General features: G+C 39.6%; 2 protein-coding genes across 7 annotated transcripts in view; one reads left to right on the top strand and one right to left on the bottom strand.

Moving 5' to 3' along the window:
• Positions 1 to 1,318: 1,318 nt before the first annotated feature.
• lsm14ab (LSM14A mRNA processing body assembly factor b) lies at positions 1,319 to 13,768 on the bottom strand. Of its 3 annotated transcripts, none has more exons than XM_065283672.2 (11): positions 13,503 to 13,768; positions 12,137 to 12,300; positions 11,901 to 12,042; positions 9,623 to 9,733; positions 9,029 to 9,214; positions 8,860 to 8,943; positions 7,897 to 8,094; positions 7,372 to 7,543; positions 7,246 to 7,275; positions 6,912 to 7,155; positions 1,319 to 3,469 (listed from the first exon to the last, which is right to left on the bottom strand). In XM_065283672.2, exons 1-11 carry the CDS (start codon positions 13,621 to 13,623, stop codon positions 3,446 to 3,448), a joined length of 1,476 nt encoding a protein of 491 aa, XP_065139744.1. In that variant the 5' UTR covers positions 13,624 to 13,768; the 3' UTR covers positions 1,319 to 3,445. The 3 variants fall into 3 exon arrangements, with proteins under 3 accessions (XP_065139744.1, XP_073671885.1, XP_065139746.1); XM_073815784.1 differs by having other exon boundaries at positions 1,319 to 3,466; XM_065283674.2 differs by lacking the exon at positions 9,623 to 9,733.
• A 142-nt stretch (positions 13,769 to 13,910) lies between these two features.
• LOC135773826 (transcription initiation factor TFIID subunit 4) overlaps positions 13,911 to 16,056 on the top strand; it is a 131,298-nt gene continuing 129,152 nt past the window's right edge. For all 4 annotated transcript variants that reach the window (XM_065283665.2, XM_065283666.2, XM_065283667.1 and 1 more), the window contains exon 1: positions 13,911 to 15,400. In XM_065283665.2, the coding sequence (XP_065139737.1) occupies positions 14,344 to 15,400 (1,057 nt within the window). In that variant the 5' untranslated portion in view covers positions 13,911 to 14,343. The remainder of the gene's footprint in view (positions 15,401 to 16,056) is intronic.

The following is a 16,056-nucleotide window of genomic DNA, read 5'->3' as shown; positions in this document are numbered from 1 at the left end:
AGTTAATTCATTAGCTAACAGGAACCATCAACGAACAATACTTCTACAGCATGTATTAATCTTAGTTCATGTTAATTTTGAGTAGTTACTAATACATGTTTTAAATTAACCGTTGTAGCTTTTAATATAAGTTAATGCACCATGAACTAGCATAAATAACTGTATTGACATTAACAAGGAATAATCAATGCTGAAAAACTTTGTTCATGCTAGTTAATGCATTAACTAATTGAACTACTACAAATTTAAAAATCAAAATTAGTTCAATAAAAAAACCTTTCCAAAATTGCATACTGCAAAAAATGGCTTTCTTAGTATTTTTGTCTTTTCAGTGCAAATATCATAACATTTTTAAATCAAGATGTTTTTTCTTGATGAGCAAAATTACCTAAGAAAATAAGTCTAGTTTTTTTTTAGACAAATTGTATCAAATTCAAGTGAATTTGTGGATAAAACAAGCAAAAAAGTGTTTAAGACGATTTTTGCTTATCCCATTGGCAGATTTTTGTGCTTGTTTAATCCACAAATTCACCTAAATTTTATATATTTTTTTGTCTTAAAACTAGATTTATTTTCTTTGGTTATTTTCAAGAAAATGCATCTTGACTTGAATTTTAAGATATTTGTACTTAAAACAAGACAAAAAATACGTAACTAAGAAAGTAATTTTGTAAATGTACAAAATGCACTGCAAAAAATGATTTTCAAGAAAAAATTCTTAGTAGTTTTGTCTTGTTTTCAGTAAAATTTTTTAAAAAATTCTTAAATTAAGCTTTTTCTTGAGGAGCAAAACGACCCAAGAAAATAGGTTTTTACACCAAAAACATCAAAGTGATATACCTAACCTAAAATCACATCAAATGATTTTGTGCATAAAACAAGCAAAAAAAAATGGGGTTAGCAAATTTTTCGTGAATTTAGTGTTTAAGAAAAATGTTCAAGATTTTTTTGCTTACCCCATTGGCAGATTTTTTTTGAGTGTTTTATGCACAAAATCACTTAAATTTGATATTTCTGGTCTAAAAACTAAACTTATTTTCTTGGGTCGTTTTGCTCATCAAGAAAACGCATCTTTAAGAATTTTTTTATATTTTTACTGAAAACAAGATAAATACTAAGAATTGTTTTTCTTTAAAATAATTTTTTGCAGTGTGTAAATTGTTCTTAGATGCATTATAATTCTTGTATTTTGTTTAGCATAACACTGTATTCAAAATTTGAATTTTGTTAAAAAATGCCCCTTAAAATTAAAAGAATTCTGCACAGCATATGTAACTCTTGCATGTTTTAAAATAATAATAACTCAAGGACACAGAATATTGAACAACTATTTTTTTATTGTCTTGTTTGAATAAAAACCTCAGTTTGCCTGTGTGAAGACCTCCACAACATCATCAATTCAGAAAAACAACATAACGAAACAAAAACTGCCAATCAAATTCTTTCCGAGGTCTGATAACGAAATCATGTCAACCCTGTATTACACGATACATTCTGCACATGTGTCCAGTTTTAAATCTCATATACAAGGTTACATCTTCAACTTCATCACTGTATAAGGACTAAAAATTCACTTTACATCATGCCAGTCCAATTTCAGCCGCTCAGCACCAAAATCTGTGACTCGGTCAGAGATTTCCCATCATGCCCTGCTCCGATTAATCACTGCCGTGGCCAATCAGACTGCATTTGACTAGCTGCCCGAATATATGAGGGGTATCTCTGCAAAGTTCAAATCGTAGTGCTTTTAAAGGGAGCTAATACAAGTACAGCATCAGTTATGAAAAGGGCTAGATGACAAAAAAGATGCTATGGGAAAATTTACATCGAACCAGCAAAGAGATAATTTCCCCTCGAACATGTATCTGTAATTCAGTCTTTGGATCTTAAACACAAATTAAAAATATGAAGCACATCGAGACACTTTTTTCACCAAAGTAACTAAATTAACTCATCTAACAGTGCAGAAACTAGTGCTTTAGTGGCATTCGAAGGGAAAGTCAGGGTAGGCTGGGTAAACAATCTCACTCCATTAAAAGAGTGACAGAGAGCTGGTACTGGAATTAACACACTAACATACATCTGCATTCATGAAACAAACTATTAACAATTAAGGATTTACGAATAATAGCCTCAGGTGAAACTCAAGACTTTGGATTTTATCATATCACTAAACATTATACCTACACAATAAATCCATCCGGTTGACTCATCTATAGGTTTATGAGTAACACTGTAAATAAGACTGTACTGATCAACACGAATCATTTAGCCAAAAAGAGCATTTATATTCCCTGCTTTGGGTTCTATCAGAAGATATCTATTATGAAATGACATCAAATTATCATCAATGAAATACAGCGGCGTTATTTGTCTTTAAAGTGCATATGAATACAGTTTTGAGACATCCAATCATGTTCTTAAAGGGTTTGTTGGATCTTTCCTGAAGATCTTTGCGTTAAACAGGGATGGGGCTTCAATCGATGTTATTAAGGGGCTTAAATTAAAAAATATCTACACAACTAAAGGCAAGAATAACTGGCACTCGATTATCAAAATACATTTTGAAGACAAGACACAGTAGGAACAATGAAAGCTCCTGCTAAGGGTGGAAAAAGTTATTAGGATTGAACACAAACTCTTTTAGGATACATGACAGAAAGACAGACAGTGGTGAATTCATTGATACATTCATCATTCAACCATCAATCATTACGTTTCTCTGAAAGAATTAAGGTGGATTGACCTATTGTTAGTCTTTACACAGTTGAGAACATCAAAAGAAAAATTTGGGGGGGCTGAAAATGAACCAATTATAAAAATGCAACCGTAAAAGAGCACAGATATCCTCTTTAAAATCCAATATATGTGAATTCAGCAGGCCCTTGAAAGAAAGTTTATCTGAATATTTCTTTAACGTGGTTTTGGTTTCGATTAGGTCCGACACAAACCTTACAGGTCGTTAGATTACGCTGTCGTGCATCTATAGATGGAGAACAAATCCAAAAAATAACAAAAACCAACAACAACATAAAGCTCTGACTGAGTAACGCTCACAGTATCAGCGGGGTTTAGGACACACAAGTTCAGAATATTATCAAATACCATTCCTGATATTACCAAAGGAACTAAAGACTGATGCAAAAATACCAGATGATAATAATAATAATTCCAGAGAAGTTGCTGTATTTTGTACACAGATTCTCATTTCCCTCCGTCAAACGAAAGTCAAAGGTTTCCAAAAAACATCAAGAGGTTGTAGTTTTTGATAAAAATAGGAGAAAAGCAAGAGAGCTCTGCGTGTGCATCTGAACGCAGGTCACACCTGTGCTGGTGTTGAACAGGGAGAGAGGCAGGACCTGTGAGTCAAAGCATTAATCTAAACTGTGATGAGCGGGACAGGAGATTCTTGGCTGTTAGGATGTGATGTGATCGTCATCTTTCACTACGCTGCCACTTTGTTCTCCTTCTGAAACAAACACAAAGACAGTGATTTATTCGTTGTAAAAGCCTCATGTGTTAAGATTGCTCCCCATGTGCATTACTGTAGGTACGTTTACAAGCAACCAAATAATCCGTTTGTAATTGTATTGAAAAGCCTTCATGTAAACACCTTAATCAATACGATTGGGGTCGATCGGATGAAAATTTCAATTGCAGTGAAGGGGGTGGTGTAGTCAGATTTGCAGGAGAAAAGTATGCATGTAAATGCCTGAATCATAGTATTTTCTCAATCGGATGCAAAAATACTTTGTGCACATGTTCAGAACATTTGTGCTCAAGTTCACGTCTTATATTTACCTAATGCTGGGTACACACCAAAAGATTTTCTAAATGTGACAGATAAAAAAGTCCTAGATTTAACCGTTTTGCTCCTATAGTGTGTGGTGTGCCATGACGCGTCAAAGACAGCACATTTAATTTATCAGCTAATAGATTTAATAATTAAGCAGTGTCATCACAAACAAAATGTTTCCCGTACTCCCCACATGGAATTTGCAAACTTTAAAACATAATTAAAATAAAATATATATATTAGTTTTTAAGAATAAGAATTATACAGTATTTTCCTGAATATAAGACTATATTTTTTTTAATGGAAATGCCTCTCAATAAATGATGTCGTCTTATATTTGAGCTTTAGGCTATTACATGTCAATCAAACTGACACTAGAGGTCTTCCAGCTCCACTTAGATCCGAAAACCTGAGGTGCAACCCGAGAGGGTTCGGGTCTAAAAGTGTCACGTGTACCTCGAACACAGGTCGGCTATGATAATAGCAGCAGCGGGTCTCGGGTAATTTAAAATGAATGTGTTTTTGCCAAACTAACCAGAGACTATCTTATGTGTGTGCATTGAGTCCTTTTCCAATCCCCCTTTGTTTGCCAAAAGCTCTTGCGACATCGTGTGTCTGGCGGTAGGTAAATTTTTTGTTGAGACAGACCTGTCAATCAATTTTGAATGCACATTTTAGCGGTTACCTTGGTGTCGTCGTCAGATAACAAAGAAAAATAAATAAAGCAGCGTGCCAAATCGGATGCAAGGCCAATGGGGTTTCTTTCTGTCTGACTGGTGTATGCAGGAATGCAGACTGCACACACATCGGTGCTGTTTACATTTGGGCTCTAGTCGGGTTTTGGTCGGACTCGGATCAGGTTAAAAAAAATAGATGCGTGTAAAAGTATTTTGGGTCATTTCAGGTCGGGTACATTTATTTGGACCTAGGGCTGGGCGATTCGTCCCCATAAAAAAATCTGAGATTTTTTTTATAAAAAACTCGATTTACGATTCGAATCGATTTTTTTTCCCCAACCCCATCTAAAACAAAATAATTGCAAACTGTATATATTTTTAAAATATATATTTATTATATTTAATTAAAATGCATCAACAAAAAATTGGGAAGGAATGAAGATTGGCGAATGCAAAATGTATGTCAGTGTTTCCCACAGATCTGAAATTTACTTGTGGTGGTAGCTGGTGAAAAGGGCAATCATTATAATCCACCGACAAAAAATGGTCTACTATACATGTGACACAGAACTAATAATGTGTGACACAACACAATACTTTGAATTATTGAACATTAATATTAATTTCACATTATAGTTCATTAATCTAACCACCCCAAACTTTCTTTGTCATGAACAAAGCTGACACTGTTTGTCAAAGCACCACGAAAACACTTTTTGTTTTTGCACTGATATATGAAGCAATTTGATGACCCCTTTTATCAAACTCAATTATATACAATACTATGTACAGTATATTAAAAGACAGTGCAGGTCTATAGATTATAAATGTGACTGATGTTATAATGGTAATAATTTCTATATAGGCACTTTTACTGCTTCTGCTTTCTATTTCTCTTTTGCCGATTAAAAAAGCTTAATCCACTCATTATTTCAGATTTAAAAGTCTACTTGCTGTCCCAATGACAGACTTTACATTACAGCTTTGCGTTTTTTATATCCTGAGTCAGCTTTAGCTTTGCTCGTTCAGTGCAATGGGCTTGACATTAGCACTGCTTTTTGCTACAATCTCTGTGCAAACTTTTTAGATTTTAGAAAAGATATGGTCTATTAATAGTATAGATTAGATTATAAGAAAATGGATTAAAGAAAATGCAGCGCGTGGGCGCAACAAGAGCCAGTTGTCATCACCATAGAAACCGGAGGCACGCTGAAACTTCACTCGAGCTTTAGGTAGCGCTCACGGCAGTTCTCCGGTCGAATCGGGTTTTACACACAATATTAATCATACTTGGGACTCAAAGTAATAAACTAGGACCGACCCGGACCAGACTGACCATTTCTAATATAAACCCGGAACCGTACGGGTCCTCTCAGGGAAGAAAGACCTCTAATGGTAAAACTCTGCTCAAGTTCAGAAACATAAAGGATACAATGTGACACTGAGCTTGCTTCGCGTCGCACCCAATTCATTGAGAAACGAAAAGCACGTGAACGGACACTCAACGGGAGAGACACAACGTGCTTGCACGCAAAATGAAGCCAACTTGGATGCTATAAACACATATGCACATAAGCATATGCGACCATTTTGGTCGCAGTGTAGTTCCCTGGCTGCTCAGTTACCTCAGTATGTGCTGCAGTTGATCCAGTTTGCCGCGCTGGATGATGAGTTTATGATGCGCTGGATAATGAGTTTATGACGCGTGCATCTTCACGGGCTCTCTCAACAAAACACGGGTCATCCAGTCGAGTTCAGAAAATACGGAAATTCGTAAAGTGATTTTTTTTCCTGGGCGGGTCCATTTTACCTGGGCGGAATGCCCAGTAGAGCCTATGTTTGGGAAACACTGTATGTACTGCTCTATACTGCAGAGGGGGAGAAAAAAAATCTAAAAAAAATCTAAAAAAAATCGATTTTTTTAAAATATGAATCGATTTGACCTGCCAACTCGATTTTAAAATCAAATCGATTTTTTTCCCAGCCCTATTTGGACCCGGGAAAACCTCTACCGTACACACGCAAAAATGAGGTAGGTGGTGCCAAACACATGTAAACAAGTTCACCTGGACTGAAGCAACCTAATAAACTACTGTTAATGAAATATTAATAGCAATGTGTTAGTAGGACAGCCTAGGCTAATTGTCATTAAATCCAGATGGACTTCAGATGTGGTATGCCATATAAAAAGTACTGAAAAATGTGGGAAATCAAACAGGTCCCCTTTAATTTATAAAAAGTATTTTCAAAGTAAAGCATTATCTTTATAAAAGACAAGAGTTGGTCTTTAAAAAGGTACACTTTGAAAAGTGGAGGTCGTCTTATAATCAGGGTCACCCTATATTCGGCACAATATGGTAGCTTGTAATAAAAAATAAACCATATTTTTAAGGATATCAATGGTTTCCACTTGGTGATGTAAGAGAAGAAATACTAACCCTGTACTCAAAGTCAGAGAACTCACGGCCTCCTCTGCCTCCTCTGAACCCGCCTCTAAATCCAGGCCCGCCCCTGCGGGAAGGTGCGAACGAGCCCCTGCTGACCGCACGGCCCCGACCACCACGGAACCCCGAGCCGCCGCCTCGGCCGCGGAAACCCCCGCGTCCACGGCCGTGACGCAGAGGAATACCGAAGGTCTCCGCGTTCATTCGTCTCTCCTCCGCCCAGGTCTGCCTTCGTTCCCTGCGGGGAGGCAGACGTACATCAGCACCAAACTCTTGGTTATTCACAACAGTAATATCAGTGCAAAATTAAAAACTGAAGAGACTGTACCTCCCATAACCACCTCCCGGTTTCTCCTTCCTAGAAAGTCCAGAGCAGTAAAACCTATTACTCATTCATTCATTTTCAATTAAATGATCTCCTTAATTGTGCTAACCAAGTTACCCAAAATCTCACCTAGAATCATCACAAGAGATGTTGTCAAAGAAAGACTTGGATTTGTCATAGTAACAGTTGGGTCCCAGTGGATCGTCTTCATCGGCGTTGCCTTCACTGTTCTGAGTCTCCACACCTGAATCGGTCTTCTCCTCCCCGTTCAGGGTCTTTTCTGCTTTCTCGCTCTTCTCATCTGCAACACAAACATCTCTGAGCACAAACTCTCCATCCACAGGACAGGAACATCATAAAAGCCATCAGGTTGGGCTCAGACAGCAACATCTCGAAGAAGAGTTCACTGAAGAAGAGTTTTAAGAAAAAAATAAAGACACACTCCTTAAAACAGCGCTAACAATGTTCATAACATGCATGTAGGATCGACCCTCTAGTAAACCAAACCACTGTGTGTTACCAGGTTTATCCACTCACTCGCGTCATATAAGATTAATCGGCTGTATGCACAATATAAACATAACATTACAACATCTGCACAAACAATAAAGTTTCATCTAAATGCACGATCGGTTCGATTACATTTTATTGTACCTTTAATCTTGAGTTTGCTTTGGAACTCGCGATCGATCTCCTCTTTGTTAAACTGGGCGTTGGCACTTTCAAAGTCAAAGTCCTTCTCAAATTTCATCGGTCCATCTCTGCGTCCATTAAATCTGCCCCTCCCACGTTGACCTCCACCACCGCCTCCGCCCCCACTGCCCCGCCCCTTTCTTATGACAGGAGCATTACCTGGGGAAAAGCAACTGTTATCAAATGGCTCTTAAAGAGACACTCCACTTTTTTTGAAAATAGGCTCATTTTCCAGCTCCCCTAGAGTTAAACAATTGATTTTTACAGTTTTGGAATCCATTTAGCTGATCTCCGGGTCGGGCGATACCACTTTTAGCATAGTTTAGCATAATCCATTGAATCAGATTAGACCATTAGCATTGCGCTAAAAAATAACCAAAGATTTTCGATATTTTCAAAGACTTCGCTGCCGTAACATGGCTGCAGGAGGCACAATTATATTACGTAGTGCCCGAAAATAGTCCCCTTAGTAACTTTCAATAGCTGGGGACTATTTTCGGGCACTGCGTAATATCATTGTGCCTCCTGCAGCCATGTTATGGCAGCAAAGTCTATTAAAACGCCAGAATGAGAGTGTATTTCCTAGCCATATCTGCCTAGAAAATCACAACATTTAATTTTCCGTCAGTCTTAGTACACGATGTAACAACAGAAGAGTCAAGTTTTAAATAGGAAAAATATCAAAACTTTTTGGTTATGTTTTAGCGAGATGCTAATGGTCTAATCAGATTCAATGGATTATGCTAAGCTATGCTAAAAGTGGTACCGCCAGACCTGGAGATCGGCTGAATGGATTCCAAAACGGTAAAAACCAAATATTTAACTCTAGGGGAGCTGGAAAATTACAATATTGTCAAAAAAAGTGGAGTGTCCCTTTAAATAACAGCTCTGATTCAAACACACAACTGATGGAAACAGACTCACCTCCAGACGGGCGTCTGTTCGAGTCCTTGTTATCAGCCCGGCTTGACTCAGTTTCCGGGCGAGTAACTTTCTGAATATCAGATGCTGCAGACAAACAAATCAGATATCACTTGAAATTGTCAGCGCTTTACAAACCGCTAAAATTTATTTTTCAACAGAATAAGAGTACCTTTGTTCTGCTCCTGGTTCTCAGCGGGCTTCTGGGTGTTGAGAGCGGGTCGGGCAGCTGCAGGGCTCCTCTGAGCCACCGACCCGGCTGCAGTCGCAGTGGACGTGACCGGTGCTGGTGCTGTCTGTACTGCATGCTCCTGTGTCGGGGTCTTTCTCTTGGGCTCTAGAGATGGACTGGCGCGACCTGTGACATAGGAACCGGATGAGAACCCGCAGAGCTAGCTAGCGAATGCACAACAGCGATGTTAGAAACCTGCTGAACATCAGTTAAAGACAACATGTAACATCACAATGCATTTAACTGTCATAGGAAATCATGTAAAGCAGGGCACTTTGAGTTTATACTTCAAATAAAGTGCAATGGTGAACTGTGCACATCAAACCCAGAATGTTGATTTCATGTTGTCTTTAAGATCACAAAGCAGCAGTTCTGCCCACAGACAAATGGTGACCGAGTTATTAAACTAAAGCTACACACAGTCAACTTCAGCACACAGCAGAAGACGCATGCTGTTATTTAATGTAACCTTACAAAACAAAAGAGACAAACACACTAAAGCCATTCCTTAAACAGCGCCGGTTCTCTGGTTACCTTCGGGTTTGTGCGTGCTCAGAGAGCGAGCGTGCGGGGGGAAAGCAGTGCTCTGGGACAGAGGGGCAGTAACGCTCGCCTCGCTACTGAACACAGGACCTGAGCTGCTTCCTGTGGGGGGAGGAAGTACATAGCTTCAAGTGTGGACTTTAACACATCACACACTGGATTAAAAACCCTAACAAGACACACCAAGCCAGAGCTTTCCCTATCCGTTCAGTTTGTAAACACGGCGCATCTCAAGATATATTTGCGCACACACGAAACCGACTCAAATCGATGTAGTATACATTCCAGACCAGTATGTGGCGCTGTAATTCTGCCACAAAGAGAGAACGAAGACGACGACTTTGAGCATGCACATAAAATTTTACTTTAGGAAAGCTAATAGGTTCACTACCCTCTGCAGCACAAACACGAGCATGTAATCCACCATTGTTGTTGTTATGTGACCTAGCGGTGTTGTGTCTGACTGGGACTGAGACGTGGAACAATGACATCATATCATAAAATATATGGATTGACTGTACACACATCATATAGGACTTTCCAGCTCCAATACCCTCAAATTCAAGGAATAAATGTGGGGACACATTTTAAGTGAGAGCAAGGTTACATTGTGTTACCTTTAAAGATACGAGATTCGAGGAAACTCGCGCTGCGTCACTGCGGTGATACTTTGGGGACGCCTCCAGGGGTAAGTGCGTCTGAATGTGTATACCAAATTCTACCAATGGTGAGGCTTAACGACAAAGATAGGGTGACACGGGAGCAAAGAAGTATATCGCTATTTGAAATATTGCCAAAAATGGCGTTACAGGGATGCAGGAAGTATGACAAGGGAGACGCAGCGTCTCCTTCCCTTCTCAGGGAACAACTGTTACATACGTAACCCAAGACGTTTTCATGTGTCAAACACAACTATGCAAAAAAGCATTTTGATATGAATCAACATTCGCATACAGAAGATATAAGCATTTAAAGTGAACAGTTTAGCCCGTGTGCTTAACTCTTTCCCCGCCTTTCCCCGAGAAAACGCTTCCCCGCCAATGACGAGATTTTCCGTGTTTCCGCAATACCGCTATTATCCACCAGGTGGCGCCCTTCCGCAACTTTTTAAAACCGGAAGTATTGCCCTATGGCAAGCTGCTGCATGTCCGTGTCTGTTTTAAAGATCGCTCTGAATGGGATCTCTATGAAAAGTCAGTCATAAAAATGGAATTATCTCTGCTTTTTGCTCAAAATATGGTGTTTTTGCAAAAACCTACCCATATTCAAAAGCTGATTGCAAAAGAACCACTAAAGGTAGGATGAAACGTTTTTTTTTTGTTTGAAAGCAGAGGGTCTGTTCTTTCATTTGGTATATTGTATGTTTATATATTTAAAGAAGAACATTTTTTGGAAGGCATTAAACTTTGGTGAAAATCATGAAAAACGCTGGCGCTGGCTGGCAACTTTTTTTAAAAACGCTGGCGGTGAAAGAGTTAAAAACACTAGAATTTTTATATTATCCTACACTACACAGGGAATAATATGGATTTTTTTTTCCATAAAACGTCTTGCATAAAATATCTATGTATGTATATATTATTTTCAAAACTTCCCAGGGCCTTCAATTCCCCCCCAGATTCACAAACTTTCAAGGACCCATGGGAACCCTGAAATATATAAATACTTAAATATATATTTTTTTCTTAAAATTATACATGCATGTGTGCATATTTATATATAATAATTATTATTCACAGTTCACACAAATATATGATGTAAACAAAAACTTTTATTTTGCAATAGATTATTATAATCGTTATGCAGCCCTAGTCTGGATGAAACGCCGATACGACAACATTTTTTATGTATACAGCTAAACGTATCTCTGTGTGGACGGGCTCTGAGACCATGTGTAGCTTGTATGTAATAGTGATCATATAGCTATCCTCTCTGAGTGCTATAACGGCTCTGCCAACAAGGTCTGGAGAAATTTCTGTCAAATTCCATTTTAAATTATCCAAACAAAAAGCTTTGATCAGTAGGAAATCCTTATCAATCAAAATTGCGCAAAAAACCCCCCACAAATAAACTCTGTATTTTGAGCAGCACAAACACACTGCTATTGGTATTTTCCTAAAACTCGCGCATGACCATAAACTGACGTCACCTGATCTACAATTTTTTTAAATGTGCAATTGCAGGATCCATAATGCTGCTGTTGTGTAAACAAACAATCAAACTGCATAAAAGTAAAATGCCCTGACATCTACATAAGTAGGTAACTTACCACCAGTGACCGCTGCTCCGAATGGCTGAGGAACCAGTGTGCTGGGGCTGAACTGACTGTACGGGGCAACAGGGGCCCGACTGAAGGGGGTGTACGACTGAAAGGAAGGAGCGGCTGGGCCAGCGGTGGACGCCAGAGAGGACTACACAAACACAAGAGTGACACAGATGAATATTTGCTTTAATAATTGCAGATTAAGTCATGTATGTTTGTAATTGAGGGTGTGCGCAACTCACCTGCACGATGGCAGGGTCCTGAGGAAGGTTACAGGTGGGTTTGGGAGGCTCGCACACGGTCAGATCTTTGATGTCACTTCCTCTAAATATGATGTACTCAAAGACGTCATCTCGAGGGGGGATTGGTCTGTCCGTGGGGCGATCTTCGGTGCCAAAAGACTTGACTAATGGAAAAATGAAAATGTCTTAATATACAAGCTAAACACACATTATTTATTTACACGCATGTTTGAAAATAAATCCACCCAAAAATCTCTTCATTTTAAAACCCTATGATAGCACATCTATATTACATTCTGCTATATATGGTTTAAATCTGTGTGACTTAATTTGTGAAACACACAAGACTATTACGGACTGACAATTTCAGTTATCATTCACGATAAACTTAAACATTTTGTCCCACAAAACAAAAAGTCATGACTTTTCAAAATAAATTGCCACAATGTTCACTTTTAAAGGTGCACTGTGCAAATTTTAGCGGCATCTAGTGGTGAGGTTGCAAATTGCAACCAACAGCTCAGTCCACTGCTCATCCCTCGCTTTTGAAACGCATAAAGAAGCTACGGTAGCCGCCACCGGAAAAACATATCATTGACGGAGAAAACTTAGCAAAAAAAGTTTGTCCATTAAGGGCTTCTGTAGAAACATGGCGGCACAAAATGGCAACTTCTACGTAAGGGGACCCTCTGTGTATGTAGATAAAAACGTCTCATTCTAAGCTAATAAAAACATAACAGGTCATTATAAAAAGGTCTTTATACACCCCTGATAATATAGTGCTGTATATTATTTTGCATTTCTGTCAAGAGATCCTTTTAAAAATTACACACTGCACCTTTAAGTGAACTAGTAAAGTGTAGTCAGAGAACATGACTATGCAAATCACGTCACAGGAACGTCATTACTGCTGTCAATGTGTCAGTATTTGTTTTTGCTGATAAAATCATACTTATAATACATTTTAAAGTATTAAAATTAAATCGCACATTTAATGCAAACCACTGTTGTATGCATATCTCGACACGAACGTGTGCGCGACATTTCCTATAATTTCGGTATATTGCGCAGCCCTAACTCTCATATCCTCTTCTCTCTCTCCTGCTCGTGTGTATGTTGTTAGAAATTAGATGTTGTTTGTACTAAATAGTATATATTTATCTTAAACTTGTTTTATTTTAACCAGAACTGTACTGTACGTCCTAGTATTATAATATTAGGCATATGTGTAGTACTACTGTGTATATATTTGATATTTATATTTAGCCGCAGTTGTTTTAGTTGATATTATATAAAGCCCCGGCATATGTGAACTGTGTATATGGGTTGCGTGTATTTATATAATGCATAAATCATCTTTATTTACCTTTCGCAAGAGCCACTGTGCTGTTCTCAGTGTCGATGGTGTATAAAACTCCCTCATATCGGATCTCGGCCTTTGAGATCAGACTGATCTTACTGCCGATATAAGGCGTCCCTCCGCTCATCTTTCCGTTATAAATCTCTCCCGTGCGGGTGCTCGACTCCTGTTCTCTCCGTTATTTAAATTTTTCACCGACTGGGCGAGGTTTATTTCGCTCTTTTGTGTGCTTTTCTTGCGAGCTCCGATCAGCACGACATGGCCGCGTTCATTTTCCTCCGCACTGAACCGCGGTGCATGCTGGGAAACGCGCATCCCCCTCGCGTCCGTTCTCGCGATAAAGCGCGTGACTCCTGTTAGTTTGGGAATTACGTAAGAGGTAATGGTTTTAACAATCTGAGAAATAAAAAAATAAATAAAAAAATCTGAGAAATAAATGAGGAAATTGCGATTTATATAATGACGTCATATCTTTCGGAGCTCACGAGCCTTCTTCTTCATGCATGTTATAAAGCACTTTATCATGTGTAATAAAGCAAATAATCGATGACTCTTCAGACAATAAGATATACAATACAAATAAATACAAGCAGTACAATTAAAGTGTTAACTAAACTCTCTAAATCACTAAATCTTTTTCGCTATGATTATTGTAATACAATAACACACAACTGTACTCCTCAAACTCTTAAAATGTATATCGTGCATTGCCTTGAGTTGTAACAGCGGGGATAACTGTTTTGGCCCTCTGACGTCACGTTCATTCCCACAATGCCATAGTAACACGACTGCGCACTCGCTCTCGTGGACGCGCACCAACAGACAGCCCATCACACACAGAGCAAACATGGCGGGTGCCTCCGACCCTCTGGAAGACATGCTGTTCTCCGAGGTGGACGAGAAAGCCGTGAGCGATCTGGTGGGCTCACTGGAGTCTCAGCTGGTGGGTCAGAGCGATCCGGCCATTGCACCGCCTGAAAACACACACCCGGGCTGCGAGAACACACACCCGAGCAGCGCAAAGCAGCAGCAGCAGCAGCAGCAGCAGACAGGAGGGAAAGCGCAACTGCCAGCCCGTGTAGACACTCCATCAGAACCACAACAACAACAACCACAGCAGCAGCACGGGCGTAAAGCTGCAGGCAAACCGGATTCTGACCTGAAAAAAACCGATGGGGATGCGCGTGCCAAAGCCGAGGATAAGGAGAGCACCCTAAAATCACATGTCAACACCATCGCGATCACTACAACGGCAGCATCATCTGACGGGGTATCAGCTCCTGTGCAGGGCAACAAAGGTGAGATCCCGAGGGACACCCGTAAAAAACATCCTGGGAGTTCTCGCGCGCAGCGCTCCGCAGCATCACACAGTCTCAATGGCAACGGAGTAAGCGCAGCATCAGCATCATCATCCAGCGGCTCCGGCTCTCCGGCACCCAGCAGCGGACCCGCCGTGACCCCGAACAGCACGATTTTCACCGTGTCTAGCAACCCACAAGCGATCGCGTTGGACCGCGGGACGCCCACTATCGCTCTGCAACGACTCCCGCGGCACATCATCGCCAGCATCGCGCAGAATGGAAACGGCACCTCCGTGTCCGCGCTGGTCCAGCAGGGCGCTCAGATAGGAGCGACGGGCACTGGGGTGAACCACAGCAAACCGGCGGACGCGCCCGGGAATAACGCCAAACCAGCGGTGAATTCGGTCACTCCGGCGACTCCAAACGCGCCTGTCAAACCCGCGGTCAGTGCGCCTCCGGTGACCCCGCTGATCAGACCCGCGCAGACGCAGCCGCGTCCCGCTACACCTGCGCAGCAGAAGATCGTAACACCGCAGCTGATAGTCAGACCGCCACAACAGCAAACTACCATACAACTGCCACCTGGATTCACCATCCCATCAGGTAAAAACCTTTTTAACTAGTGATTTGTCAGTCTAAACTACCTGTCAACAGATAACAGTCTGGACTAATGTAATGTTTTGGACTAATTCTTCATGCTTTATTTGAATAATGGTAAAGTTATGGGAAATTGAATGACCTAGAGAATTAAAACGTTCAATAATAAATGAATTCAGAAAACACTCCCGGGATGCTTTTAAACAGTTTGTAGGAGTTTGCTGGATACTGCTTCACTTCCTTCACTTATAGGGTACAATATGTTTTGTATAAATAATCTTTTTTTTTAACAAATACATAAAAGTAGTATATTACACAGTGTTATTTTCTATTTAAGTGCAAAATACAGGAAATTTCATTCAGTGTTCTTGTCAATAAAAATAATAAATTGGGGATAGATTGAGATAAAATAGGTAAAATCTTAATCGAATTAGGGCCAATTCACCTAAATGCTGTCAAACTTTACAATAAGTTTGAACAAACAGTGAACAACACCTCTACTACATTAAGTAATCGTAGTTTATGTTAATTTCAGCATTTACTAATACATTTTTTAAATGAAAAGTTTTATCTGTTAGCATTAGTTAGTGCACAATGAACTAACATGAACTGTATTAGCATTAACTAACCTAAACAAAGATTAATAAATGCTTAAAAACTAT

Source organism: Paramisgurnus dabryanus, chromosome 9 (assembly GCF_030506205.2).
Source record: "Paramisgurnus dabryanus chromosome 9, PD_genome_1.1, whole genome shotgun sequence".
Lineage (NCBI taxonomy): Eukaryota > Metazoa > Chordata > Actinopteri > Cypriniformes > Cobitidae > Paramisgurnus > Paramisgurnus dabryanus.
The sequence above is the reverse complement of the archived record's forward strand: the minus strand, read 5'-3'. Positions and strand labels throughout refer to the sequence as shown.

Coding starts and splice junctions, on each gene's coding strand:
- lsm14ab (XM_065283672.2), bottom strand. CDS start 13,623: ATGAGCGGAGGGACGCCTTATATCGGCAGTAAGATCAGTCTGATCTCA. Junction 8,095..8,859: donor GAACAGACGCCCGTCTGGAG/GTGAGTCTGTTT, acceptor GCTTTTCCCCAG/GTAATGCTCCTGTCATAAGA. Junction 7,156..7,245: donor CCGGGAGGTGGTTATGGGAG/GTACAGTCTCTT, acceptor GCCTCCCCGCAG/GGAACGAAGGCAGACCTGGG.